This window comes from Takifugu flavidus, chromosome 19 (assembly GCF_003711565.1).
Source record: "Takifugu flavidus isolate HTHZ2018 chromosome 19, ASM371156v2, whole genome shotgun sequence".
Taxonomy (NCBI): Eukaryota; Metazoa; Chordata; class Actinopteri; order Tetraodontiformes; family Tetraodontidae; genus Takifugu; species Takifugu flavidus.
This window is the reverse complement of record NC_079538.1, coordinates 12,217,110-12,243,660: the sequence shown is the minus strand read 5'-3', so window position 1 is coordinate 12,243,660 and position 26,551 is coordinate 12,217,110. Positions and strand designations below refer to the sequence as shown.

The 26,551-nt window shown below is 51.4% G+C and overlaps 2 protein-coding genes across 7 annotated transcripts in view; one reads left to right on the top strand and one right to left on the bottom strand.

Moving 5' to 3' along the window:
* The window catches only part of cdc42bpab (CDC42 binding protein kinase alpha (DMPK-like) b), a 43,877-nt gene extending 29,216 nt beyond the window's left edge, over positions 1–14,661 (top strand). The window contains exons 12-44 of one of the 6 annotated variants that reach the window (XM_057017742.1): positions 96–218; positions 500–633; positions 780–901; positions 989–1,109; positions 1,515–1,625; positions 1,729–1,976; positions 2,087–2,101; positions 2,747–2,852; positions 3,986–4,110; positions 4,687–4,792; positions 4,896–5,044; positions 5,129–5,220; positions 5,343–5,419; positions 6,287–6,325; positions 6,860–6,979; positions 7,430–7,513; positions 7,591–7,696; positions 7,783–7,919; positions 8,004–8,143; positions 8,232–8,313; positions 8,395–8,614; positions 8,682–8,744; positions 8,819–9,072; positions 9,143–9,267; positions 9,339–9,553; positions 9,626–9,723; positions 9,848–9,932; positions 10,237–10,360; positions 10,464–10,581; positions 10,665–10,782; positions 10,858–11,015; positions 11,589–11,663; positions 12,502–14,661. In XM_057017742.1, the coding sequence (XP_056873722.1) occupies positions 96–218; positions 500–633; positions 780–901; positions 989–1,109; positions 1,515–1,625; positions 1,729–1,976; positions 2,087–2,101; positions 2,747–2,852; positions 3,986–4,110; positions 4,687–4,792; positions 4,896–5,044; positions 5,129–5,220; positions 5,343–5,419; positions 6,287–6,325; positions 6,860–6,979; positions 7,430–7,513; positions 7,591–7,696; positions 7,783–7,919; positions 8,004–8,143; positions 8,232–8,313; positions 8,395–8,614; positions 8,682–8,744; positions 8,819–9,072; positions 9,143–9,267; positions 9,339–9,553; positions 9,626–9,723; positions 9,848–9,932; positions 10,237–10,360; positions 10,464–10,581; positions 10,665–10,782; positions 10,858–11,015; positions 11,589–11,663; positions 12,502–12,633 (4,022 nt within the window). In that variant the 3' untranslated portion in view covers positions 12,634–14,661. Of the gene's footprint in view, positions 1–95; positions 219–499; positions 634–779; positions 902–988; positions 1,110–1,514; positions 1,626–1,728; positions 1,977–2,086; positions 2,102–2,746; positions 2,853–3,985; positions 4,111–4,686; positions 4,793–4,895; positions 5,045–5,128; positions 5,221–5,342; positions 5,420–5,531; positions 5,580–6,286; positions 6,326–6,859; positions 6,980–7,429; positions 7,514–7,590; positions 7,697–7,782; positions 7,920–8,003; positions 8,144–8,231; positions 8,314–8,394; positions 8,615–8,681; positions 8,745–8,818; positions 9,073–9,142; positions 9,268–9,338; positions 9,554–9,625; positions 9,724–9,847; positions 9,933–10,236; positions 10,361–10,463; positions 10,582–10,664; positions 10,783–10,857; positions 11,016–11,588; positions 11,664–12,501 lie in introns of all 6 variants that reach the window. The other 5 variants (XM_057017741.1, XM_057017744.1, XM_057017743.1 and 2 more) reach the window with 5 other exon arrangements.
* A 38-nt stretch (positions 14,662–14,699) lies between these two features.
* fzd3a (frizzled class receptor 3a) lies at positions 14,700–26,103 on the bottom strand. Its single transcript, XM_057017748.1, has 9 exons — positions 25,946–26,103; positions 24,841–25,360; positions 18,436–18,632; positions 17,812–18,274; positions 17,429–17,728; positions 17,101–17,352; positions 16,359–16,507; positions 15,907–16,164; positions 14,700–15,844 (listed from the first exon to the last, which is right to left on the bottom strand). The coding sequence occupies exons 2-9, from the start codon at positions 25,039–25,041 to the stop codon at positions 15,595–15,597; spliced, it is 2,070 nt and encodes a 689-aa protein (XP_056873728.1). The 5' UTR covers positions 25,042–25,360; positions 25,946–26,103; the 3' UTR covers positions 14,700–15,594.
* Between the last annotated feature and the right edge of the window lie 448 nt (positions 26,104–26,551).

Below are 26,551 nucleotides of genomic sequence, written 5' to 3'. Positions count from 1 at the left end.
CAGATGAGCTGTTTAAGTCTCCAAATAAATGGAAGCCTGTTAAGATAATGATATTCTATATATATTATGAAATGCTTCTGAATGTTCCGTCACAGAGTCGACGCAGACTGTGCAGGCCCTGCAGCACCAGACGGGCGAGGGGCCTCTCAGCACTAACAGGGAAGTGGAGATCAGGAGCCTGAAGAGTGAGATCGACGTGCTCAAGAAACAAATCGCTGGTCAGAATCAGGATATTTACTATTTTTAGCCCAGGGAGACACCTCGGAGGCTCTCGGCAACGTGCAGTAATGACAAATGCTAATTGCTTTTTACGTGCATAACTGCAGAAGCTGTTGGATATGTAATTATAATTTGCTGATCTTACCAAAAACGGGCTGATGCTAAATGTTCAGTAGATTTCTTGAGAGTGGGGTTTAGCGGAGATTACACTTTCTCTAGGTGGAATTTAGACTCTCGGAAGGCAAAATTCAGCACGTAATTTCGTGTTTGTTTGTGTCAGACTCGGGGCAGCTGGAGAAGCAGCTGGAGGATGTGTCGCTGGCTCGCCGGGACCTGGAGGACTCATCCAGACATGTCAAAACTCTGGAGAAACAGATGAAAGCTATCACACAGGAGCGTGACGAGTTGCACAAGGTAATCTGAGAGAAAGAACGGGTGTGATGTTTTTAACCCTAAATGCTGTTTCAGGAGTTACAATGTTAGTCGCTGATTACAGAGCAGATTCAGACGCAACTTAAGGGGCACTAAAGCCTCTAAATCTCCCCAATTCCCGTTTTCAGGATATCCTGGAGGCCACAGAGAAGCTCAGGTGCCAGTCGAAGGAGCTGAAGGAAGCCCACAGCCAGAGGAAACTGGCCATGCAGGAGTTTTCAGAGCTTAACGAGAGACTCACAGACCTCAGGTTGGACCGTCGATGCGCTCTTAATATTATTGTAATACACCTGTTACAAAGCTAAATGTAATGCCTCCATCCTGCTGCTCCTCCCAGGTCAGCCAAACAGCGCTTAGCTCGGCAGCTGCGTGACAAGGAGGAGGAGATAGAGAGCCAGACTCAGAAGGTCGAGGCTCTCCGCCTTGAGGTGCGGAAGGCAGAGAGGGCGAAGAAGGAGGTAGAGTAGAACCCCCGTGGTTGGTAGAACCCCCCCGTTATCTCCTGCTTATTGGTTGGTTGACACTTCTGTACTTTCCAGTTATCACTGGCACCTTTTGTAAGGACCTGAAGAGCTCTGTTGATGGTGCAACTTGTAATTTACCAGTTAAATACTTGCAACGCGTTTGAGTTGCTCCATCCTGGAGCTTTGGTCTTTATTTTTTGGAGCAGAGAATGCAAAAATTGGCCTCCTAATGTCATGTTATATTAAAAATCGGTTACAAATTGCACCATTTTTATAGATAGATTTCTGATGTGCTGATGCTCCCACTTTAGTTTGTTTCAGTTTATTGTGCACAGTAGGAACCTATTCTGAAATGGGTATAAGGGAAAATAGTCATTTATCATCCCATCCATATATCAGATGGAATCCCAGGCAGAGGAGCAGTCAGTGGAGACTCAGAAAGAGAGGAAGCTGAGGGAGCGAAACGAGCAGTACAGCCGACAGCTGGAGGAAGAGCTGGAACGTCTGAAGGTAAGTGGGCAAACAGGCGACTCTGTAGCCAGCGTGTCCTCATCAGACCTGGTGTGGGTTCTGGTACGGAGGATGTTAACACCACATCTTCTCCTCCACCCAGTTGAAGCAGGCTGGCTCCTCCACAGCCCCGACCTCTGTGGACCAGGCTCAGGAGGTGGGACGCCTGCGTGGAGACTTGGAGAAGAAGACGCTGCTGTACGAGGAGGAGCTGGCGCGCAGGGAAGCCCAGCACAGCGCCGAGCTGAAGGCTCTGCGCAAAGAGCTGCGAGACGCAGAGAGCCAACACCTTGCTCTCCAGAAGGAGGTCCTGGTTCTCAAAGACAAGCTGGAGAAAACGCGCCGTGAGAGGTACTTAAGTCCATTTCTGCATCATGTTCTCATCAAAACAAATGAATCCTGTTTTATGGTATCTACATTATTGCAGCCTCAATATTTGTGTCCTTCATTGTTCTTTTCAGTCATCATTGCATCAGGTAATTTCCGTTTAATTGAAGCTCATATCTCTTTTAGTTCTCTTGTTTCCACCCATCCATGTGTCCTCGTGTCACTCGTCTTTGTCATTCTATAAAAAATATTAAATACCAGAACACGAAGGCTGTATTTGTCTTGCTGAGCTCCTGGTTGGTACTGGGGGCATCAGATCCTGTTCTGAGAACTGCTGCTTTAGTGGAATTTTAATGAAATCTGGTGTTTTGAGGTGAGCTTTAGAGCGGTGTTTGTGTAGCCTGCTGCCCATCTGCCCTTCCTCTCATGTTCTTCTCACTACTTTCTAAATCACGTTCAAAGGCTACTGGATCAGACTCTAACTGCATTAATGTGTTTGGGCTGAATAATGTTTGAATTTGGGAAATATGCAGATCCACATGGGGGCAGGCGGGAGGTCAGCTGAGCCTTTGATTGGGTTTTTCATATTTTCCCCCTCCTTTAGATTTATGGTCCTGTAATGTAAAGTGACAGCTCAGAGCAGCTGCCCCCCCACCTCAGAATCTCTGAATAAAGTCCCATTGTTGAAAGATTAAAGGAATTAACTTTGCAGCTGTGAATTCAGGATATAGAATAAACGAACTGCAGTCTCCTGCCGCCACTACTTCACCTTTGTCTCCGATTCTGCTCTCCAGTCAAAGCGAGCGTGAAGAGTTCGAGGCCGACTTCAAGGAGAAGTACGAGCGGGAAAGAACCCACCTCACCGAGGAAAACAAGAAGCTGTCGAGTGAGCTGGATAAGGTAAAATATTTGTTCAGATATGCTCAAAATAATGAAAACACTCACATTTAGAACAGGTTTGTCTTGCTTTCGCAGCTGGTGGCACACACACACACACACACACACACACACACACACACACACACACACAGAGGATGTAGGCACACGTTTCCCTGACCCCAGGTTACCCCACCGGTCTGGCCCAAACCCTGTCATCACATTCTTGCCCCCACCCTGCACCTCCCGGCTACGCCAAAGAAATCACTGTTAAATACCCACCATAAAAACAGCGACGCTCTGTTGACTTTGGAAGTTCAGAAAGACTTCCAGTAGGATTTGGTGCTGTGGCGGTGGGAGGCACGTTTGGAACAAAGTGTCTGCGTTTTGTTTTCAAAGTCTGATAAAAGCAGAAAATATCTGGACGAAGCGGCGGGAACGTGGGAGCCACCGGAGTGATGGCAGGTTACAGCCGGAGTGTTATTCTGTTATTTCACATCCTGAGGAACGATGTTTGGAAAAGCTTAAGCCATCAAGGGAGATTAGACCCGTCTGTGCACATGTTTTAGTGTCTATACTTGATTTATGCGTGAAAACTCTCGGACTTCTATCAGCTTCCAGCTTGGTTTCCTTATTCTGTTTTGGCTTTTAAAGCAACTTTTACATTTTAGACTGGTGGCGCTCAAATCAGGGATTAAAGTCCGGCCTCTCGGCTCCACAGACTTTTCCTAAAAGCCTCGTAGATGCAGTATTTTCTATGAGGAATCATCTTCTCGATAACGTTTGACCGAGTCTTTTTGTGCCAGATGTTATTTTGATTTTTAACCAGCTCCATGGTTTAAAGAAATGACCAAATTACAAGCGATTCTGTTTATATTTAGTGATTCAGGAAAACGCTGCGATGCCTCTGCAGGAGGGGCCTGGCTGTTAAATCTGATACAGTCTGCAGCAGCCTGGTGATTTATTTCACACCTCAGCACAGTTGTCGTGTTCAGCCTCCAACAGGAGCTCATGTGTCCTTTATTTGACTGACGTCTGCATCTTTATTGTTCAGAAATTAAAAATGGAGATCGGGAAATACCAGAGTCACAAACTAAACTCTGAGGAAGCAGGAGGTGTATAAAGACTAACTCTGTGCTTCTTCTGTCTCCTCTCAGCTCACCAGCATGTTTGAGAAGGTGAGCAGCTCCAACAGGCAGCTGGAGGACGAGATGAGGGAACTCGCCGACAAGAAGGAGAGCGTCGCTCACTGGGAGGCTCAGATCACAGAAATCATCCAATGGTGAGACGCACACATGTGCACTCCGTCAAACAACTTGCTGAGACACCCAAACACACTCCTGACTTGTGCAGTTGGGTGGCTGCAACATTTCTGTAATGCCAGCGAGGACCTGAGGGCTCGCAGACCTGCCCTTCCTCTCAGATCACTTCCCTGAGCAGCTGGCGAGGTGTCAGCTGCCCAGCTTCCCTCTGCTGGAAGAGGCTGCAGTCTTCACATACTGCAGATTACACACACACACACACACACACACACACAAACATTCAGCGGTCCAAAAATACACTAATTAATTTAGAGATGTTGATGCTGCCCTCTGGTGGAGATGATGAACTACTGCAACATACTGTTTAAACACGGAAACAGGAACTTTTTTTTAAAGCGCGTCTGTGTTTAATAAAAAAGTGTGTATACAAGTGAAAGTCAGTGTGCGTTTGTGCCGGAACTACTGAGTGCAAAGGATATGTGATTAAAGTTAGCTATATCCTGTGTGTGAGCAGCTTTAGAACACACACCGGGGTGTTGTCTCAAACAGGGTGTTTTATTTGTGCATGTCTAAATGCAAATGTGTGTTTGCGGCAGGGTGAGTGATGAGAAGGATGCTCGAGGTTACCTGCAGGCTCTGGCCACGAAAATGACAGAAGAGCTGGAGGGTCTCAGAAACACCAGCCTCGGCGCGAGAGCAACGGTGAACACACACGAACACACACACACACACACACACGCGCTCTCACTCAGTAACTGTCCTGTTATGTACCTGTGGTGTTGACACCTATCTGTACCTATCTCAGGACATGCCATGGAAGATGCGCCGTTTCGCCAAGCTGGACATGTCGGCGCGTCTGGAGCTGCAGTCGGCTCTGGATGCTGAGATCAGAGCCAAGCAGGGCATCCAGGACGAGCTGAACAAAGTCAAAGCAGGCAACATCTCTACAGAATGGTACGCTAACGCCGTTACTGGCAACAGAACAGCAACACCTCAAACATCCGACGCATGATTGACGCTTTTGTCGGGGTTTACCAGTAAACTGCAGGATATGGAGAGTAAGAACCAGGAGCTGCTGGCTGAGATCGACAGGTTGAAGAAAGAGACGGAGGAGCTGCGACTACGACGAGGTAGAGTGGAAACGGGTCACGTGGGGCCGCCCTGGCCTCTGAGCCGTCCTGTGACCGCCTGAGTTTAAACCCTCTTTGATGGTTTTAAACTTGCAGTTGTATTATTTGTCTGGTGTCTGTAGGTGTCAAGCACCAGGATTCCCAGAATTCCTTCCTGGCTTTCCTCAACGCCCCCACCTCAGCGCTGGACCAGTTCGATGTAAGTTCCTCCTCTGAACCGAAAACTCGCCTGTGCTTTTTCTTCTTTCTGTTGCCGTTTTGTTCAGACCAATGTTTTTGTTTCTTTCTTGCTTCATTCACTGGTTCACCAGGACTCTTATTCTTCATCCTCATCTTCTTTAATAGAGTTTTGGGAAGACGTAAGTTTGTAAGATGAGTGTGTGTCTGTAACAGTAGCTGAGACGATCTGTCCAAAAGATTCTGCATCAACAACTGAAACTCAGCACAAACACTGCAAGAAATGTCAGTTTGGCCATTTTAAATAATGAAAAAGTATTTTAAAAAAAAACAAAAAAACACTAGAAAGCAAAACAGTCACCAGATGTAGCTGTTATTTGCATTTTTAAATCAGTTTTTCTGCATTTAGATGACAAATTTTCAAAGGGAATTTTGATATGAGTGACGATTTTTGCAGCGTTGTGCATTTTATTTAGCAGCGTGCTAGTTGTGAGCCGGCTAGGAAGCTAATGGAATGGCTCGGCCTAGCTTGGCTCAAATAATGCTCCAGCTGTATAAAACTACAAACTAGCATCTCAGAATCATGTGTAGCTTCTTGTGTTTATATTTTTCCTCATTGTGCTCCACCAGCTCCTTGTTTTCCAGGTGTTTCCTTTTTTATCACCTTGTTTTTTTCCCCGTGTTTCCAACAACGGAAGCTCCTCCTCGGCCCCGGTGGACAGAAGTCATAAACACACCTGACAATTACAGAATATCAACGGATTTGTAATTGCTGTTGCTGATGTCACCGACGCCAACGTTGGCGTTCTCCTTCAGACTGTTGAAGTGTTTTCAGCCTCTCTAACACACGTTCATCTGTCTCTGCCGCTCTCTTTCTCTGCCACTCAAGCGCTCGCCATCCGTCGGCCCAGCTAGCAAAGGCAGACGTGTAAGCACCATCCCTGCTCTCTCAGATCACTGATTTTTGTGTCTGAATGTGCCGTGCTGTCCCCGTGGCTTCCTTGTTCACTCCCTCCGTGTGTCTCCTGTGGTCCGACTGCATGACAGGGCTCTGGAAAACTGGAACTCTCGTGTTTTCTCTGGCACGGGTGTTTGTTGTTGTCTGTGTTGTTTTTTATTTTTATTTTTCGGTGTCGCTTTTTTCAGCAGCCGCGCATGATGAATGCTGTGCGTTTGTGGTTTCTGGAATTAGCATGGATAGCGTGTGGCTGTGTTATCCTGTGGGTGGCAGTCACGTTGTGGTGGTCCAGCAGAGACCACAACATCTGTTTATCCCGTCTTCCATTTCTCTGTAATGGCCGTTTAGCTTCTGCACGTTGTCCTCTGCCTTTACTAACCGTGATTCCTTCTCTATTCCTCCTTCTCATGGCTTTTTCTGTCCTTTCCCATCCTCTTCCGATATTCATTTCTCATGCTTTCTCACTCATCACTGCCTCCCTCCACTCTGCCTCTGTCCTCTCAGGTGGACTCCATGGATAACTTCACCCACCCCAACACTCCATCCCGAGAAGACGACCCAAAGTCTCACCTCAAGTCCCGCTCGCGCTCTCCCTCCATGGCCAGCGACATGGAGCCCACAGAGGTCAGAGGTTCCCGACCCGTCATATAATCCAATACTTAGTCTCTCACGTCCCGGCACGCAGACATGCTGCTTTGAGGTCACATATTTTGTGCTGCGATTGGACCAAAATGTTGCTTTAGTTCCTGGGTTGAGTCCTACGGGAAGAAACTCTGTTGTCTTGGCAACCAAGACCAAAAAGTTGCATCGTAACACGTTTAGGGGCATTTTCCAGACTCTGTGGAGCATTTCAGCCTCCGTTACCGCGGCTGCAATTATGGAGAAATGTAAAAAGTCCAATTAGAGGAGAACAACGTGACCGACTGTTGTTGAAGGTGTAAACAAACGTGCCGGTTGGAAGAGACGACGGTTTCAGGTCTAAATAAAGAAACCGCCAAACACTTGTCCGGTCGTTAAATGTAATTTTTAAAGGTTTTTGTAAAGGTTCTGAACCTGTGTGTGTTTCCATGACAGCTGATAGACCACCCTCCGCGTGCAGCCCAGACCCCCACCATGCGCTCGGGGGGGTACGGCAGTATCGGGCGCTCCTCTCCAAAGGTCAGTCATTGTTGAATCGCGCGTGACCGCAGATCTGCTGCCGTGTGTGTGAATGCTGAACGCTGTCGTCGCTGCAGTCCAAAGCACATCAGTTCGTGGTGAAGACCTTCAACACGCCCACCAAGTGTAACCGCTGCACGTCGCTGATGGTGGGGCTCATCCGTCAGGGCTGCACCTGTGAAGGTGAGGACCGGGGCTTCAGGGGGGGGGGGATCTCCCAGTAAACCCAGTCACAACTCTGATCTGTCTCATCTGCCTCCTGCTTCCAGTGTGTAACTTCTCCTGCCATGTGACGTGCGCGGACAAGGCTCCGGCGGTGTGTCCTGTGCCCCCAGATCAGACCAAGGGCCCGCTCGGCATCGACCCCCAGAGGGGGATCGGGACTGTGTACGAAGGCCACGTCAGGGTGAGAATGTTTCTGTGGATTAACGCTGACGGGACACGAAGAAAGGCAACACTCAAAAAGTGTCTTTTATTCTTTTAAATTCAGGTGCCAAAGCCGACGGGGGTGAAGAAGGGCTGGCAGAGGGCCATGGCCGTGGTCTGTGACTTCAAACTCTTCCTCTACGAGCTGGGGGAAGGCAAAGCGACGCAGCCCAGCGTGGTGGTCAGCCAGGTCATAGACATGAGGTGGGAGGAGCTTCCAGGATCGGGTCTGGCGTTTACTCAGAAGCGCAAAGACGTCCGTTCACGCCGCCGTTTTGCTCTCCTCTTCCAGGGACGAAGAGTTCTCTGTCAGTTCTGTCCTGGCCTCCGATGTCATCCACGCCAGCCGCAAAGACATCCCCTGTATATTCAGAGTGAGTCCTCCTCCGCCCCCACGCACAGGAGTCTCCGGTAACCTCTGACCTCTGACCGCCACGTCTGCTCCCCTCCCTCAGGTGACGGCGTCCCAGCTCTCCCCCTCCAGCAGCCACAAGCCCTCCATCCTCATCCTGGCCGACAGCGACCAGGACAGGAACAAGTGGGTGGGCCTCCTCAACGAGCTCCACCGAATCCTCAAGAAAAATAAACTGAAGGACCGTTTTGTGTACGTCCCCAAGGAGGCGTACGACAGCACGCTGCCCCTCATCAAGACCACGCAGTCGGCCGCCATCATAGGTGGGCATCGGTGCACTCGCATGGCCTCTGTCCCGTCCGTCTGTCCTCACTCTGACTCCTCCCACAGATCACGAGCGTGTCGCCCTGGGCAACGAGGAAGGTCTTTTTGTCGTCCACGTCACCAAAGACGGTAACGGCCTGTTAGCAGCTGGACTGACAGATGGAAATCACCTTACTAAATGTCTCGCCGTGTCTTCCCCCCAGAAATTATCCGTGTGGGGGACAACAAGAAGGTGCATCACATCGACCTGATGCTGCAGGAGCAGCTGCTGGCCGTCATCTCTGGCCGGAACCGCCACGTCCGCCTCTTCCCGACCCAGGCGCTGGACGGCCGTGAGACTGATTCCTACAAGCTGGCGGAGACGAAAGGCTGCCAGACCATCGCCTCGGGCCAGGTGCGCGGCGGCTCGCTCACCTGCCTCTGCGTGGCCATGAAGAGACAGATCATCTGCTACGAGGTCAGTGGCCCTCACCCCCACGCGGGTCTGCTCTTCTCTCCCCCTGAGCCCAGCGCTTGTTGTTCCGCAGGTGAATAAAGGTAAAGCTCGCCACCGCCGCCTGCGAGAGCTGCAGGCCCCGGGCAGCGTCCAGTGGATGGGGCTGCTCAGCGAGAGGCTCTACGTCGGCTATCAGTCGGGCTTCATCCGCTACAGGTGCTCCTTCAACAGGTGCTTCATCTTTGCTGTCTGCAGAAGGTGACCTAATACACCTGTCCTGTCCACAGCGTCCACGGGGACGTGTCCCCCGTCAGCCTGCTCCACCCAGAGGACCACACCCTGGCCTTCATCCCCCAGCAGAGCCTGGACGCCCTCTGCGCTGTGGAAATCTCCAGCAAGGAGCTGCTGCTGTGCTTCAGTTCCATCGGCGTGTACGTGGACTCTCAGGGTCGAAGGTCGCGCCAGCAGGAGCTCATGTGGCCGGCGATCCCCAACGCAGCCTGTGAGTGAGCGAGCGCACGTCCCCCGGTGGTCATTGTGAGCGGTGCTGATGAGACGCTGTCCTGTTGTCCAGGTTACAACGCCCCCTACCTGTCGGTGCACAGCGAGAACGCCGTGGACGTGTTTGACGTCAACAACATGGAGTGGATCCAGACCATCCCTCTGAAGAAGGTCAGTGGCTCTTCTCTGGCGCCACCTGCTGGACCAGATCGGGATCGTTTTTAATTATTCACCTAAAACTGATAGGATCGTTTAAATGTGACGAGGTTATTATTAATTCCCCCCCCCCCCTCAGGTGCGACCTCTGAACGTGGACGGATCTCTGAACCTGCTGGGACTGGAGACGGTCCGACTCATCTACTTCAGAAACAAGATGGCTGGTAAGAATTTTCCAGCAGGTCACTGGAAAAGGTGCAGGCAGGACGAAAACAATTACAAATCCCAAATTCCTGTTACTGAAGTCATCCTCCACCTACCACACCGACCAGCCTCTTGATTACCACTTTCCTCCCTCATTGGTGAATTTTCCGGCTCTTTTAAAACTCGGATTCGATGGGAAGTCGTTCTCGTTTGTTCCGAAGCGTCGCCATTCCAGCTGTTCCTTCGTGACAGGCTGGAGCGGATTTGCAACACTTTGTAGTCGGCCGTGTAAACACGCCTGAAGCCTCTGTTGTCATCTTCCAGAGGGGGACGAGCTGGTGGTTCCAGAGACGTCAGACAACAGCAGGAAGCAGATGGTGCGCAGCATGAACAACAAGAGGCGCTTCTCCTTCAGGGTTCCGGAGGAAGAGCGGCTGCAGCAGAGGAGGTAGATCACCGGTGACGCTGTCACATTAGGATTCCCGGATTGTGTGGAGATCAAAGATCAAAGGCTCCTCTCCGGCGGTTCACCTCCGTGTGTTTGTGTCCAGAGAAATGCTGCGAGATCCAGAGATGAGGAACAAGCTCATCTCCAACCCCACCAACTTCAACCACGTGGCCCACATGGGACCAGGAGATGGGATCCAGATCCTCAAGGACCTGCCCATGGTAGGAGCCCCGACGGACGAGCAGAGCCCGGAACGCGACCCCGTTCTCACCCCCGTCCTCCGTGTGTTTTCCCTTCGCTCCAGAACGTCCGTGTTCAGGAGAGCCGCGCCGGCTTCAGCGGATCGGTCAGCATCCCCTCCATCACCAAGAACCGGGCCGAGCCGGGACGCTCCATGAGCGCCAGCAGCGGTCTGGGCATCCGTGAGTATGGGGACGCCATGGGCCCCCCGGGGGGCGGCGGGCGGCGCCTCATGCTGGTCTCTCTGCTGTCCCCAGGCTCGTCCTCCCAGAACGGCAGCGCTCTGCGCAGGGAGCTGTCGGGGGGCAGCTACAGCTCCAAACGCCAGACCATGACGTCCCCGTCGGAGAGCTCGCTGTCCTCCGGAGGAGGGATGGACTGTGGGGACGCGCCGCTCTCGCAGTTCGACAGAGAGGTCAGTGAGTGCCCCCCCCCAACTAACTGAACCAGTCAGGTTGATAGTGAACACGAGGGCGCAAAGACGACGCATCAAAGGGAGCCTAAACTTTGGTCAGGGGGGGGGCGTTGATGCTAAGTAAGCCTCCGTTTCGGCGCTGATGCCTCGTCTTTGTAATGCAGCGTTTTTGGAACCGCGACCACGTTGCCGTCTGATGGGACCTGTGCCCCCCCCCAGCATCAGCTCCTGTATCACGACTGTTTTAGATTTTAGATTTGCTCCATCTGTAAAAACCACTCTCAATGTTCCCATCAATCCTGAACATCCTGGCCTCAGGGAGGATGGGGGGGTGCGGGCCCCCCCACCCCGCCCCTTGACTAGCACCCAGAGCTTCTAGTCTCTCCGCGAGGCCTCATTAGCTCATGTGTGACGTGAGGTAACCGGCGCTGCCCGAGGGGACGACAGGATCCAGCAGTTCACCCCTCATCCACCCCCCCCAGAGTCCTGTGGTTCCCCATCTCCATCCCATCCCCCCCCCCCCCCGGCATGTTGTCTGAGGGCTGGGTGCTGAGTGTGAACTCTCCTCTGCAGTGGCAGGCCGTCTCCCCCTCCGAGAAGACCCCCGATCTGAAAAGGGCTTTAAGGACCCTGCTTAGTAAGATGAAGGTAACGTCAACAAGCAAGCAAACACACACCCAGGAGCACCGCCGCGCTCAGAGCGCACACACACACGCACACACACACACACACACACACACACACGCACACACACACACGCACACACACACACACACACAGGGTGTGATCAGTGCGTGTGCAGCATGACGTGCTTTTACACACGAGACTCTCCGGCTGAGCCCCCCCACCTCCACCCCCACTGCTGCACCGTCTCGGTCATACAGACCATCGGCCGGCGCCGCCGTGAGCGCCGCCTCGCCGCTGCCTGGACATGTAGCATCTGCCCATCACCCACCCGGCTGATCACAGAGCTTGTGTAGTGATAATAACACGTGTTATTATCGTGGCCTTCGGCGTCTGTGAGGAATCATCCCGGCCTGGATGCATGAAGTCACGGGGACGCTGGCGTCCGGCCTGGAAGCCCCGCCTCTGCTGAGCTGGTTAAGAGGTCATCCAGACCAGGTCTCCTGTTAATGAGATCAGCATTGGGATTGATCCTCATTTTGTGTTGCTTGTTTTTCTCTCCAGCTTTTTTCCTCTTTTAACCACATTGGGAGAAATGGGCTTTCATAGCTTAGGGACCAGTGTGAGTGTGCGTATTCTACTAGTGAAGTGGGGACATTTTGGCTGGTGCCGTACTGATCAGACCTGGTGCGGGGTTAGCCTCGGGGTCGGGGGGGGGTCCTGGGAAGTCCTGGATGGTCCAGCACACCTGCACGTCTGTGTTTGTTGTCACTTCCCGTCAGTCATGTTGCAGAAACTTTAAGCTAAACTTGAATCAATTTCCACGCTAATTCGCGCTCTTTTCTCCCCCCCCCCCCCGCAGGACTCGGACTCCCCCCGTCACTCCACGGCCTCCAACAGCTCCACCTTCAGCAGCCCGCCAAGCCCCGCCTCCCCGCACAAAACAAAATCCCTGTCCCTGGAGAGCACAGACCGGATGGCCTGGGACACATGAGGTGGTCGCAGGACTCCGCCCCCTTCCTCTTCCTCACCTGCGCCACCGCCTCTTGCATCGCCACTCCCCCCCCCATTCCCGCCCAGAGAACTGCACCTCCTGATGAACGTTGGTCCCAGTCTGTGTCATCGTGCTTCCAGGATGGCTCTGACAGGAGGGGGCTCGCCGACGTCGGTCCACGCGGGCGCCGATGATTGAACTATATAGGAAGCAGAAACCCGTCAGGGAGGCGGGACCGGTCCGACCACAGCCCCCCCCCCCCCCCCCCCCCCCCCTCCCGACCCACTCAGAGACTCAAACATCACAATGCAACAGAAGAAGAGCGATTTCTACGTGTACATAGACCCTTCGGGTTTTAGGGGATGTTTTAATTTATTTATCAGGTTTTGCTTCACGACCCGAGTCGGACTCGCTCCCCTCGGACGCTTCGGGCGCTGCGAGAAAACCAACCGACCCCAAACCGCTACAAAAAAGCTAAAAACGAAGAGGGGGAATTGTTCTTTTCGCTCATTTTTGCTGTGACTTCTGTTCCTTTTGGGTTCCATCCTCAGCAGCGTCGGGAAGGACGCCGGCTCTGTCGCCACCGACTCTTCTCCCTCGTCGGTGGCGAGCGACATCACCCACCGCCGTCGCCGTAGCGTAGACGTTCCTCACGAAACCCAGCAGCTCGCAGGTTCACGTCAGTGTACATAAGTTCAGAGTAGAGTAATATATAAAATATCGCAGAGCAACGGTAAGAAAAAAATCCTTTTTTTTTTTGGGAGTGATTTTTGGTTATGTTGACACGGAAAAGCCATTTTTAACCACTTTCCTTTTTTTTTTTATGATTGATTTTAATTTTTTATACGTACGTTTGCCACTTTTTTCTTCCCGCCACTGCTTCCATTCGAGTGCCGATCGACTGCCCGAACTGTAGCGTGAACTTTATCCTTTATCTCACAGGTGCCGTTTTTACTGGCTTCACCTCCGAACACGTGTCCCAACTCCCAGAACGGAAACACGCCAGGCCCAAACTCTTTGATGATCAAAGAGCTTAAAGATGAAAACACTAAATGAGAATGTAAACATGTTCCCCCCATGGATGGAAAAAGCTCCTGGCTGCTAAAAACTGTTACCTCTATTGATCTCACGGAGTTTACGGATAATTTATTACCGCTCGAGTTGTTGACCCTCGCCTTCGTCACCAAGACGACGCTTAACGTCGAGCGTTGTTCCGTCTTTATTCCACAGCTCCGGCTCTTTAAAGCAGCTCCGAACGGATGAAACCCTAATTCCTGCCATCATTCCCCCCTTTGAAGCGCAACAACAGACTGAAACAACCCATTCCAGAGTTTTAGCTATTCCGTTTTATCCGAATTAAGAGGAGCGACCAAACTCTTTTTTTTTAAAGCTCGTTAAGTTCCTCCTGTAGAATGTATGAGTGGGCGGAGTCTCGGCGGGGCTTTTATGGTCGGCCGTTATTGTACAGAAAATCAAAAGATCGTAACCAATCCCGGCTTGAGGAGAAAACTCAGGAAATGTCAGAACCAATGAATAACTTTAGCCGAAGTGGGTGACGGATGGACGAGGAGTGGCGTAACGTGTTTGTGGCAGGAAGGAGACGCGAGGACGAAGAGACGCCGTGGCAGGTGCCATCTCTACACAATTCAGACGCCTTTTGCATTTCAGTGAGGTCTTATCTTCAGTACCTTCTATATTATTTCTTTCATATCATATTACACTCTTTTCTAGGTTTGCTTTGTAATAATTTGTACAGTTTTGCATGTTATAGATGTAATCATTTGTTTTTTTCCCCGGTTTGGTTTATCTGGATTTGCTATTTTTTTGGATTGGTTTGGGCGTTTTACTGAGGATAACCCACTACAGGTGATGTAGATTCTCTTTTGCACAAAAAAATTTAAAAATATTTAAGGTGTAAGGTCAAACCAAGGAATAATGTATGGAACTGGCTGCCACACTCGTGTGGGGAACTCATATTAACCTGACTCCGATGTATTTCAATAAAGCGGAGGGTGTTACAGATCCAAACCTGCGTCTCAACGTGTGCTTATTAACGCAGCAGCAAATTAACCGTTCTCTAAAAAAACAACTTTATTACAAATGAACAACACAAGTTTGGTTTTTATATCTACACACAAATATTCTAAGGTAGAGACCAGGCAGGTCTGAGCTGTACGGATGTTTATCTACGGCACCACCACTAGGTGGCGCTCGCCTGACATGTGGACGGAAAATACGGCAGAAGCCATTTGACACGCTGGAACCGGAAATAAGCCAGCACACGGCGAGCGACCTGACGTGGAGTTGGGGCGTAACTACGGTAACAGTTTACAGCAGCTGTACATTAAGGACACATTCTGAAATAGGATCCAGTCTGTGGACCAACGTGGCGTCACGGTCCGGAACGGGACGAGCTGAGCTGGGATCTCCACCGGCTCAGGTGGACGTTTCGCTTCCCTCTCCGGCAGACGGCGGGTGTGTTATTAAGGGCGCCATTTTGCTCAGACGTGCAGGCAAATGTTTCTCCAGCTTTCCTATTTAGTCGCTCCAGGAATTCCTTCCAGGGAAAAACAGGTTTGAAGGTGGATGTAAGGCAGGAGTTTGGATTCAGGTTCTTGTTTCAGCCCTTCCTGGTTTATTCTTATTTACAGCACACACCTAACTCTTATTTAAAAAGGAAAAAGCTGCAGTGGTCACATTTAGGAAACATCTAGAAGGTTTTCAGCGGTTCGGATAAGCTTCAGAACCTCATGTGGGAGCGGCTCGGAAGCGTCTGGAAAAAGCCTTCATAGTTCTGTAAACTGTTGGACTCCAGGTTTTGGGATCAGCTCGTGAGGAGTAAAGCTGGGAGGACATTAAGGCATGGATCTACGCTCCTCCTGTGGCCGCACGCTCTTCGCTTCAACGTGGATCCTCAAACATTCTTTAACCATCTAAAATTCCCTTTTAGGGAAGGTTTTTTTAGGCCATCCCTCCGTCCTCCTCCAGGACCCTGTGGATGCCGTTGCCGGGGACGCACAGGACGGTCTGGGTGGCGCCGCTGAGGTCCCTGATGCTGCTGTGCCTGGACTGAGTCTCCAGCCGCTGGGTGGAAGCGTGGCGGGAGAGGCCGTCCAGCCGACCGGTGCTGCACTGGTGGGACTGGTCCAGGCGAGGCAAGCTCCCGTAAGGCAGGCGGTCGTCCAGGGCCCGGAAACTGGAGGCCGTGTGTCTGGGTGGGAGAAGAACGTCAGCTGCTGGACGGGCGGAAACGTGGAGAACCAGGAGACCCACCTGCCGTCCCGGGAGCGATGGAGGCTCCCGTGGTAGCTGCTGGGCTTAGACCGGGAGCTGCGCACCGAGCCGGCCCGGCTGGTGCTCCCGCTGGGCGGCTCGTCCAACATGGCCAGGTGGGTGGAGGAGGCGTGGGTGGACGTTCCCTGGGTGGACGTTCCCCGGGACTTCCTCACGATGGGCGTGTTGGGGTCCCTGAGCAGCAGCTGGGCGAAGTCGGGCTCCTGGAGGACCTGGCGGCTCTCGTTCACCATGGCGCTGCGGCGAGGAGGAGGAGGGGCAGAGGGGGTTATTGGGGATGGGGGGGCAGGAGGAATCCACACACTTCCTGTTTCTATGGTCAGCAGGAAGCTTTATAGTGACCAAAGGTTTTAAACTGGTTCAGAAGGTCGGAGCTGCTCATATGGGATGAAGTTCTGTGTGTGTGTGTGTGTGAGAGTGTGTGTTCATACCTTTTACATCTCTTGCCATGGAAGAAGCTGGCCCACTCAAAGCAGGTCTTCTTACTGCCCACCCAGAAGACGGACGGGATTCCTACGATCAGCATCATCACGTACTTGATCAGGAACAGGCCCAGATCCGGACGGCTGGTGTCCTCCACCTGCAGCTCACAGGAAATGAGCAGTGAGACGCCACTGGGAACAGGCTGCAACAAACATTGTTCTGCCTCCATGACGGAATAATGAAGGGAAAATCGGAATCTATTTAGATGGATACAGCCCAAATAGATTGAGACTTCCTGTAAAAACGAGAAGTTGAAAGATAAAAGAGGGCTGAGAACTCCCTGAACAGTCAGCATTAATAACACTGATGCAGCTGCAGCAGTGAAGCAGAGAAACACACGGAAACACACGGAAACACACGGAAACACACACACACCATGATGGCCTCGTTATGAGCGGCCCTGAGGCTCAGAGGTCCACTGACTCATTACTGTTGCTGACAGAGTCAGCGACCACGAACATCCTCATTACAGGAACGTCTGCCATCAGGCATCAGCTGCAGCCCCCCAGCACTGAGAGCCGTGTGTGTGTGTGTGTGTGTGGTGTGTGTGTGTGTGTGTGGTGTGTGTGTGTGTGTGTGTGTGTGTGTGTGTGTGTGTGTGTGTGTAGATCTGAAACAGCAATGACCCAATATTCTGCCACACACACACACACACACACACACACACACACACAGAGGTCGGTGTTCTACCTTGTAGGGGCAGGGGATGTGGTACTCTCGGCACTTCTCTTGGACCCAGGTGGTCTCCCAGACGGTCCGGTAGCTGTTCTCGTAGAGGTAACATCCCAGCACGGCCAGCAGGGGGACCAGGTAAAGGACCGAGAAGATGGCGATCCGGATCATGAACTTCACCAGTTTCACCTGGTTCTCCTTCTCCAGTGGAATCTCCATTCGGACCCGGTTCAGAGCTGCTATACCCGCCAGCAGCAGCGCCACGCCCACCTGTCGCGACACGAGAGTGGGCGGAGTTAAACCTTTTCTCTCTCGCCTCTGACGGGAAAGCCGGAACGATCCTCACCACGACGTCCAGGCCCAGCGGAACCAGCAGGAACCAGCGCAGCACCGTCAGGTTGTAGAGCCCCACGAAGCAGACGCCGCTGACGCTGTCGCCCTCGATCTTGTTCATGGCGAGCAGGCTGACGGTGAGGATGCCGGGGACGCCCCAGGCGCAGGCGTGGAACAGCAGAGCCTTCTTCTCTATTGCCTCGCTGCCCCACTTGGGAACGGCAGCCAGGAACCAGGTGATGGTCAGAATGACCCACCAGACGCTGCCGGCCATGGTGAAGAAGTACAGCACCATGAAAAGGAGCGTGCAGGCCTGGCGAGGAGGAGGGGGGGCGGACATGTTGGCTGCTGGCAGGTTGAATGAAAATACGACCCAGGAAGTTCAGGCTCTCTTACTTTATTGTGAGATCCTTGGGTGACGGTTGAAGCCCGGAACTTCCCGGGACTGGCGGCGTTACAGGAGACCCTGTCCTCCAGCAGGAAGCCCAGGAAGAACACCAGCGACACCATCATGTAGCAGACGGCGTAGAAGATGATCGGCCGCTCCGGGTAGCGGAAGCGCGACACGTCGATGAGGAAGGTGAGGAAGGTGAAGAGGGTGGCGGACAGACAGACGATGGACACCACCCCGATGAAGTAGCGGGTGAAGGTCAGCTCCTCCCGCGTGAAGTACATGTTGGGGCACGGCGGGGAGCAGTCGCGCACCCCCATGAAGGAGTAGCCCAGCTCCGGCTCGATCTTCAGCTCCCGCGGGCACCAGAAGCCGTAGTCCCGCTGGACGGCCACGGGGGACTCCGTCGCCCCGGAGGTGGGCAGGAGGTCCACGAGGCGGGGGTAGGGCTCGTCGCAGTCTGGGAACCTGAGCGGGAACAGAGCTTCATTTGGTACCGCGGGAAAACGCGGAAAACCAGCAGCTTTCTGCCTAAAACCCATTTAAGATGGAGGAAGCTGCTTCAGAACAGATGCTGCCGAGGTCGTTACGGGGGGAGGGGGGGGGGGGGTCTGGACTGTTGTGCCAACCTGTTGCAGTCCATCTCCTGGGGCCAGCTGACACCGAACATGTCCATGAGCTTGTAGCAGTCGCTGCGGGCCTGCAGGCAGAGGCGGCGGCAGGGCAAGGTCATCCGCCCGTACTCGGTGCACACGGGGGCGTAGAGGGCGCACAGGAACATCCGGAGGTCTGGGGAGCACTGCAGGTTCACCATGGGATGGAAGGGCTGCGGGGGGAGGCAGACAGACACGTGGGGGGGGTGAACACGCGACCACGGAGACACAAAGAGACCAGCGGGCGGATTCTGGAAATCAATTCATAAAAACAACTCTGGCCTCTTTCCTACGCCCCCCCCCCCCAAACACACACACACACACACACACACACACAGTGACAGGGCCTTTGTGTCTTTGGCAGGACCACGCTGTGGCTGGCCGACACACACCAACATACGTCCACATAATCCGAAGCACCAACGGAAGTTTATTATTTACATGCTAACACACCCGTGCAGACGCACAATAATGGTGTCACACATGCAGGAACTGAGCTGGGGGGGGCAGGAAGCATCTGCGGGGCAAGTTGTTAATATGCAAATGCTGTACGGAGGTGTGTGTGTGTGTGTGTGTGTGTGTGTGTGTGTGTGTGTGTGTGTGGAGATGTAGTTACATGTTCCTTTACACACACGTGCATTTCTGCCCTCTCTGCTGGTGTCGCCTCCACACCTGTGACCGAGGATGTAACCCACCCCCACCTACCCCAAAAAGGGACAATTGCAGGACTAAGGGGCAAATGGGAGGGGGAGGGGCAAAGAGGAGGTGGTGGGAGGGGGAGTAATTGGTTTCTGTGTGAAGAAAGATGCTTAAAATACTTTTTAAATGATAACAACAATTCATGAGTTTTATTTAAAGACGTTTTTCTATCATTTATTTAAATGCTTGGGTAGAAACGGCCTTTAAATATGTTAATATACACTTTAAATATTCAAACAGAACGACGTCCTGTTTCTATATATTCAATTGTTTCATGAATAATCTTAAACTGCTCTGCTAATGCTGCTATTTTACTAATGTTGCATTTATTTGTGAGGTTTATTTGTCCTGAGCTGCTTCTGACCAGATCAATATCCAATTAATTAATCTGGATTTAAAACAGGATCAGTGCCACTGAAGTTATTCTTTTAATCACTATTAACTGATTTTCTCATCACATCATTTCTCAGACTTTTCAGGAAAATTATTTTGGGGATATTTTTGTCAGACAGAAGTGCAAAAAATGTAAAACATTACCATGAATTTTAAAACATTTGACAAAATGTTTGATTTTAAATTGTTCATTATTCTGAACAACAACAGTCGCGGACTTTAGTGAAATGAGGAGAAAGTAAACGTACATTTTAAAGGACTTCTTCCCTGCAGTAACAGAAGGACCTGAACTGGCCTGTTCTTTACCCATGATGCTTTGCAGCTGTGAGCGTCCTGCGACTCCAGCATCTCCGTCTCCCTCGTTTAACCACCTCACACGATCTGATGCAGCTAAAGTGGCTCGTTTCCCCTCTGATTCCTGCAGGATGCCGCAGCGCTCCAAAGAATTCCATGTTAGCGGCATTGTGCTCCGGCCCGGGACACCGCGGGGAACGCTGAACAAACACATGGTCTTCAAAGAGGGACCGACTTCTGCTCGCATTCATGCAGGTTTTTTCTATTTTTACACCACTCCATCACCATCCTCCCCTCCTCCAACCCTTCAGATTCTCCATTCAGCCATGTTTCTGTGGATGGGACCAACACTCGGCTACGCTAACGTCTGGGGGCTGCCAGGATTCACCATGTTTAATGGCCTCGCTGGAACCAGCTGGTGAAGCGCTGGTGCTATGAATGGCCAGGGGTTTGTCACAGCGCCCCCCCTCCTCCCCACAAGCCGGCCGTCAAGCGTGTAATAACCGAGTACGGGCCCGGAGGTGGTAGTATGCTAATGTTAGCTCACTGCGGCACTCATTATGCATTCATGGGAGAAAGAACATCTCAGAAAATGCAGAAAATATGCTGCCCACACGCAGACAGACCTCAGAGGAGCTCAGCAGAGGTCAAATTAATGAGAAACGCCAAGAAAACCCAGAGGTGAGCACAGAAAACAACCATTTATGTTGGATTTGCCCTCTGAGCTTGGCTATAGACGAGTTTCTGAAGGATTTTCTTACCAGTTTTATGGTGGAAAAACTGCTACGTTTGTGGATTTCCTGTTTAAATTCCTATTCACTGAAGGCAGGTTTTAAGCTGGCTCACGAGAGAGTTGATTCAATGGCGAGTCCACACTTGGAGCTAAATGTGAGAGGCAAAACTGTAGATAAAGACTCAGAAATTGTGCTGAATTCCTAATCTTTATTTCCTCCTGATGACTATTTAGTTTAATGAGACAACGTATACCAGCGTGCCACTCTACAGCACGTTTATTTAGCTCAATACCACCAGTTATTAATGCTCAAATACATCCGAATTAAAGCTTTATAGGCCAAACACGGAGATCAACAACCTGAAAAAAGTAGGGCAGATCCCAACAATCATGAAATGTTTCATCTCACAGTTCAACTGGAGGTCAGCACGAGTTCGATTAATTAAACATGCGGTTTTGCATATTTCTGCGTATTTGCGTTCACATCCAAAGCTCAGTCGGGATTCAAGGAAATCAGAAGAACCCTGACCTCCGTTTCACCTCAGATGATTTAACATCACAGATAAAAACTGCCTGAGATCAAACTTTAATGGGTCCAGTTGAGAGGCCGTGCATCAGGGGTGTGTGTGTGTGTGTGTGTGTGTGTGTGTGTGTGTGTGTACTCTCCAAATAACGTAATTAGCTTTTAATGCCGGCTGGCGCTCTGCTGCAGAGATTCTGTGGCTGCTGAAGCTCTGATGCTGCTGTGCTCTTTAATAAATACCTCTTCCAATCAACACCCACCCCCTCTCCCTGCACTGCTCCCCCCTGTCCCCCTTTATCCTTTAGCTGCCATTCCAATTCTCCAGATTTCCAAGCTCAGTGCCATGGCGACGAGGGATGCATCACCAGCGGAGTAGGACAAGGAGGAGGAGGGAGGAGGGAGGAGTGCGAGGGTGGTGGAGGTCAGGGTGCGGGGCGGAGGGGACCACCTCCCGGGAGGCAAGAAAGCCTCTGCTGCCTTTGTTAACAGCACAATTGAGACTGTTTCCTGGGCAACGGGTGAGCCCTGCACTGGGGGGGAGGGGAGGACAAAAGAGAGGGGTGAGGAGGGGGGTGTTCTGAGAGTGGGTGAGAGAGGAGGGATGGGTCGACCGAGCCAGCCGTGTCATCCACTGCTAAGAATGGTACACACACACGCGCACGCACACACAACACACACACCCACACACACACACACACACACACACACACACACGGACGAGTGACTTGCTCTCTGGATGTGCTCCTCCTTCAGTTTGCTGCCAATAAACATGGTGTTGGACATTAAATAAAACAACAGGCTCCTTTATAGCCTGGGTCACGCTGGCTAGGATTTATCAGACCGTGTGTGTGTGTGTGTGTGTGTGTGTGTGTGTGTGCATGGTTAACACTGCGACATCTTCACTTGCTAAGTTTTCAAAGTAGCAAAAGCCCTGCAGCCATCAGAATGCTTTATCAGCATTTTATAGAACTTTGTCTCTATCTCTCCCCCACACACACCCATACACACATGCGTGGCCACACACACACAGACACACACACCCACACACAGGTCCATTCACACAGTTTGGGTGGAGTATCGGGGTGGCTGTAACATGACACATTTTGTCTGAATATGTCGTGAACCTGAGACGAGCAGCCGATTTAAATGACCTGAAAGGACGAACAAATCGAGCTTTGATCTGTTGGCTTTGTTGTTCGTTGTGAGACGCAAACCCAATGAGATGAAATCGAGAGCACCGAGGAAACGCTGGGCCGCGAGCCCGTGTTGTCCCTAACCATCACGTTAGCCTCCTGTCTTTGCTCTGCTAGCGTAGCCTCGGCCTCAATGCCCGGGTCCTTCGAATGGAATAAACCTCTTTGAGCTTCGCCATCTTTAGAAATGTTCTCGCCACCAACGCTCTCGCTAACATACATTGTGGCTAGTGGCCTTTAGAAAAATGAAAGTCAAAGGATTTGAAATTATAGCTCATTTTTCCTAAAACGTTGGCTTAAATGTTACAAAAAAAAAAATTCCATTAAATAAAAAGATGACAAAAATCAACGGTCTCTCCTGGTCTGTTCGCCCCACATTGATACGGCGTGAAACAGATCCAATGATGATGTTTTCCTGTGTCAGCAGCGTTAATTGTCTTTAGTTTGCCCAGGTTTTCCCAGACTAATCGATTAAGCGTGAAGCAGCAGAATCTTTCCCTCCAGCACCTCAGGAGAAGGCGGCTTTAGCCCGGCTCCTTTCTCCCTCCTCCTAATGCCATTTAAATCTGCCACGCTCTCACGTATCCTGCGCGAGGATGGCACGAGAACCCGCCGATTCCCAGCCCCGAGGCCGAGCGTCCCACTTCAGCTGCGAGGTCATCCGGCGGTCAGCGGTGGAAAAAACCGGAGGGCAAGGTTGTTTATGAAATGATTCCTTTGAGCGGCACGTTAGAAACGACCCGCGGGGAAAAGTGCAACGAATGACGGCAACGTTTAAAACCATATAACTAATTGTGCCCATTTTCTCCAAACAAGGAAAACCTTGAAAAGCCCTTGAAAAGCGAGAGAGAAATAAAGAAAGTGGGAGAGACGACAGGTCGGGGGGCTCCGACAGAGGCGAGGAGCAGCGGGCGCTGGGACTCCTCCACCGAGCAGCATTCATCATCATTACCATGGCTGCTCAGCGCGCCCCGCTCCCTTTAAATCATCTGTCAATTCCCATTTGGCTGCCCTCCACATCTCACAGCCCCCGAGTTCTCCCATGAACTGGATCCGGAGCGGGTTAACTGGGAAACAAGAGCCAGAACCTGGAGGTGTAGCCTCTGTCGGCCGGAGACCGGAGGCGTTCCAACGCCAATGAGCCGCTAAGAGAGACTTAATTGTGGGTCCGTGACCAATCAAAGTGAACACCGTCTAAAACACAAGTGCCTCTCTCTGTTCACGTGAAAACACACACACACACACACACACACACACACACACACACTCACACACACACACACACTCATGATGGTACCCTCTGAACGATGTTTGACTCAGGTGTTCCCAGAAAATGCAGAAGATTTAACATCAAAGCATCAAAGCAGAGTTGTACTGATGAACAGGTTAAAACCACCACAGTGAAATGACCCAAATCGCCTCAACTCAAAGGTAACGAAGAGAGAAATCATCGTCATTAAAACGCAGCATTAGCGCCGCCGCAGATGTGATGCTAAAACAGTCCGACGAGCGCTCAGGAATTTCGCAACCCCCCCCCCCCAGCTGACACAGACGGTCAGCAACAGGACAGACTGGGGGACCAGTGACAGAGCTACAGACTAAAATAAAGACGGGGGAAGCGAGTTCAGCCAGCAGAGCCGGACGGAGGGAGAACAGGTCGCATCTGCTGCGGGTCTCCGGGCGTCTGACAGAGGACGGCGCCGCAGCGGCGGCCATCGGAGCAGAAGCCGAAGAGACGACAGTTTGGAATCAATCGACCAACTTCTGGAAACCCTGTTGTGTAAAATGGCTTCAGGAGGACGGAGCAGCATGATGAATAATGCTGCTCCGTCACTTTAGATGATAAACCTGGATCGCAACAGAACAGAACACGCCGTCACACACACCTCCACGCCGCCACACACACCTTCACGCCGCCACACACACCTTCACGCCATCACACACACCTCCACGCCGCCACACACACCTCCACACACACCTCCACGCCGCCGCAGCGTTCCCCGCGCATGTGAACCATTTTCTACAGACAAAGAAATCTATCAAGAGCCCCCAAAAGATATTATAGATATATATTAAAGATATATAACCATTAGTTATGTTTTAAAAAGGCTGAGGATGTTTAAACTAAATAATTTCTGATAAAGGCTATAATATCGGTTTTTAATATCAACGTTAGGGGCCAAAAAAATGGTTCGTCGTCGTCGCTCGTGATGCGTCTCAAATAGTCTTTAATATTTTTTTTTAAAAATCCATAATATTGCATTTAAAATTAAACAGAAATGTAGTGAAATTTTCCTTCCAAATCCAAATATTTTTACCATATTTACTTCAAAATATCTGATGTCCTTTTAACAGATAAAAAAATAAAACCTAAAAAAACCTAAAATAACCTGGATTCAGGTGGGTTTAATTACTGCTTTTGGCTTTAGAGGACGGAGAAAAGCTTCTGAAGCAGGAAGGACCTGAGGTTAAATAATCTGGAGACAAATACGGCGGTGAAGGACAGACGCCTGAGCCGGCGGCTGGTACGGCGGCAGATACTCTACCTCCATGGCGAGGGCGGCCGTCTGCTGGTCGTAGTGGTTGAGTAGGTTGGGCATGAAGGTGGCGTTGTAAGGCAGCGCCTGGCACATGCGCAGCGTGATGGGCTCACAGGTGAACAGGCTGTGGCTCCCCGCCGCCGCATCCATCGGAATGGCCACGCACGCCGTGAGCATGGAGACGGACAGCGCCCACAGGAGGCCCATGATCGGCAGCGGAGCGGGAGGAGACCCGGGAGACGTCTGGACAGGACGAGAACACTTAGGACGAGGAGAGGATGAGCGCGCGGCGTTCCGGCCCGGCCGCCTCTTCAGCTCAGCCCAGTACGGCCGTGACAGAGGGCCGCCGCGTCCATCTGTGGGGGGGGGGGTGTTCTGGTCAGCAGCTCCCGCGTCTCACACGTCCTCCATCGCCCCGGAGACACCGCCGTCCTTTAAGAGGCAGCGACGTGACCACAGCGCTGGCACTCCTCCCTCTCAGCCTCTTCAGGAGGAAGATGAGGATGAGGATGAGGATGATGTTGGCCTGTGGAGAGAAAAGATCTGCTTGAACGCCCATTCCGCATCATTCCAAGAAGGCTACGTTTAAAAGTATGACTGAATTTAACCGTTTCTGGACCACGTTGGCCACGTTTACTCCTTCACCATTCGCTGACACGCAGTAACATTTTTCATGCAGCCTTTGTCGGAGACGCAGATGTATCCTGAGGGGGATCCGTCCCAAAAGGTTCGGTTCTTTTCGCCTACCTGTGCGTCACATTCAAGTGGCTCCTCCTGGGGTAAATTTACCCACTAAATGATCGGTATTAATGCGGGTTCAGCTGAAACCCCGGCAGAGCCGTCCCGTCTCACCGTTCAATGTTCCACCTTAGCGAGCCACTCCAGAAAATGTTTAAATAAATAATAATGTTTAAATCAAAAGGGAGAAGTAACGTCAGTCCGGGCAGCGGAGACAATAGCTGACGGCTGCTTGAATGATGGTATCACGAGCATTTGTAGCCTTCGTGCCGGTGTTATCACCGCGCCGGGCGGGGACGGGGGCGCGTTCTGCCCCGATACCCCGCGGCTCATAAACGCGAGCGAAACTGGGTAAACACAAAGGCAACTTTACCTGAAAACGGAGCCTGGATGTTCACGTGTGTGAACGGCGTCTCCGTGCTTCCCAAGTGGGCAACAATAATGAGTTCCTCCCCGGCTCCTCCCGTCCTCCTCCTCCGTCCTCCGCCCAGCGAGCTGTCCCCCTCCGCGTCACCACGCGGCGTTCCCACCACTTCCGGGAAGGACTGTAAAAATAAAAGCATCTCGATTAAGTTGCCATATATGAAGGGAAACATGGGTTGTTTAGGGTGAGGATATAATACCCAGATAAATGGGTAAAGATGTTTGGAAAAGAGGCGCGTTTATGTCATTGCAGCAGTTCACTTGTGACAAGAAAAATTAATTTCAATTTTCAGTAGGCCGTGTTTAGAATTCTACTGATTAATGCTTAAACTATTGATTTTACACCCACTAAAACATGTCGGAATATCTCTGAATCAAAGCTTTTATTGATGGTTACACGTTTACATTACTTACATTTAGTTAAAAGTTCTTAGTTGGTTTTCGGTCACGTTCAGTGTGTTTGTGCAACTTCACGCGACTCTCAACTCATTTTTATTTACTAAGAATAATGATCAGATTCTCGATTATGATATGATATTGTACAGCAGGACGAGCA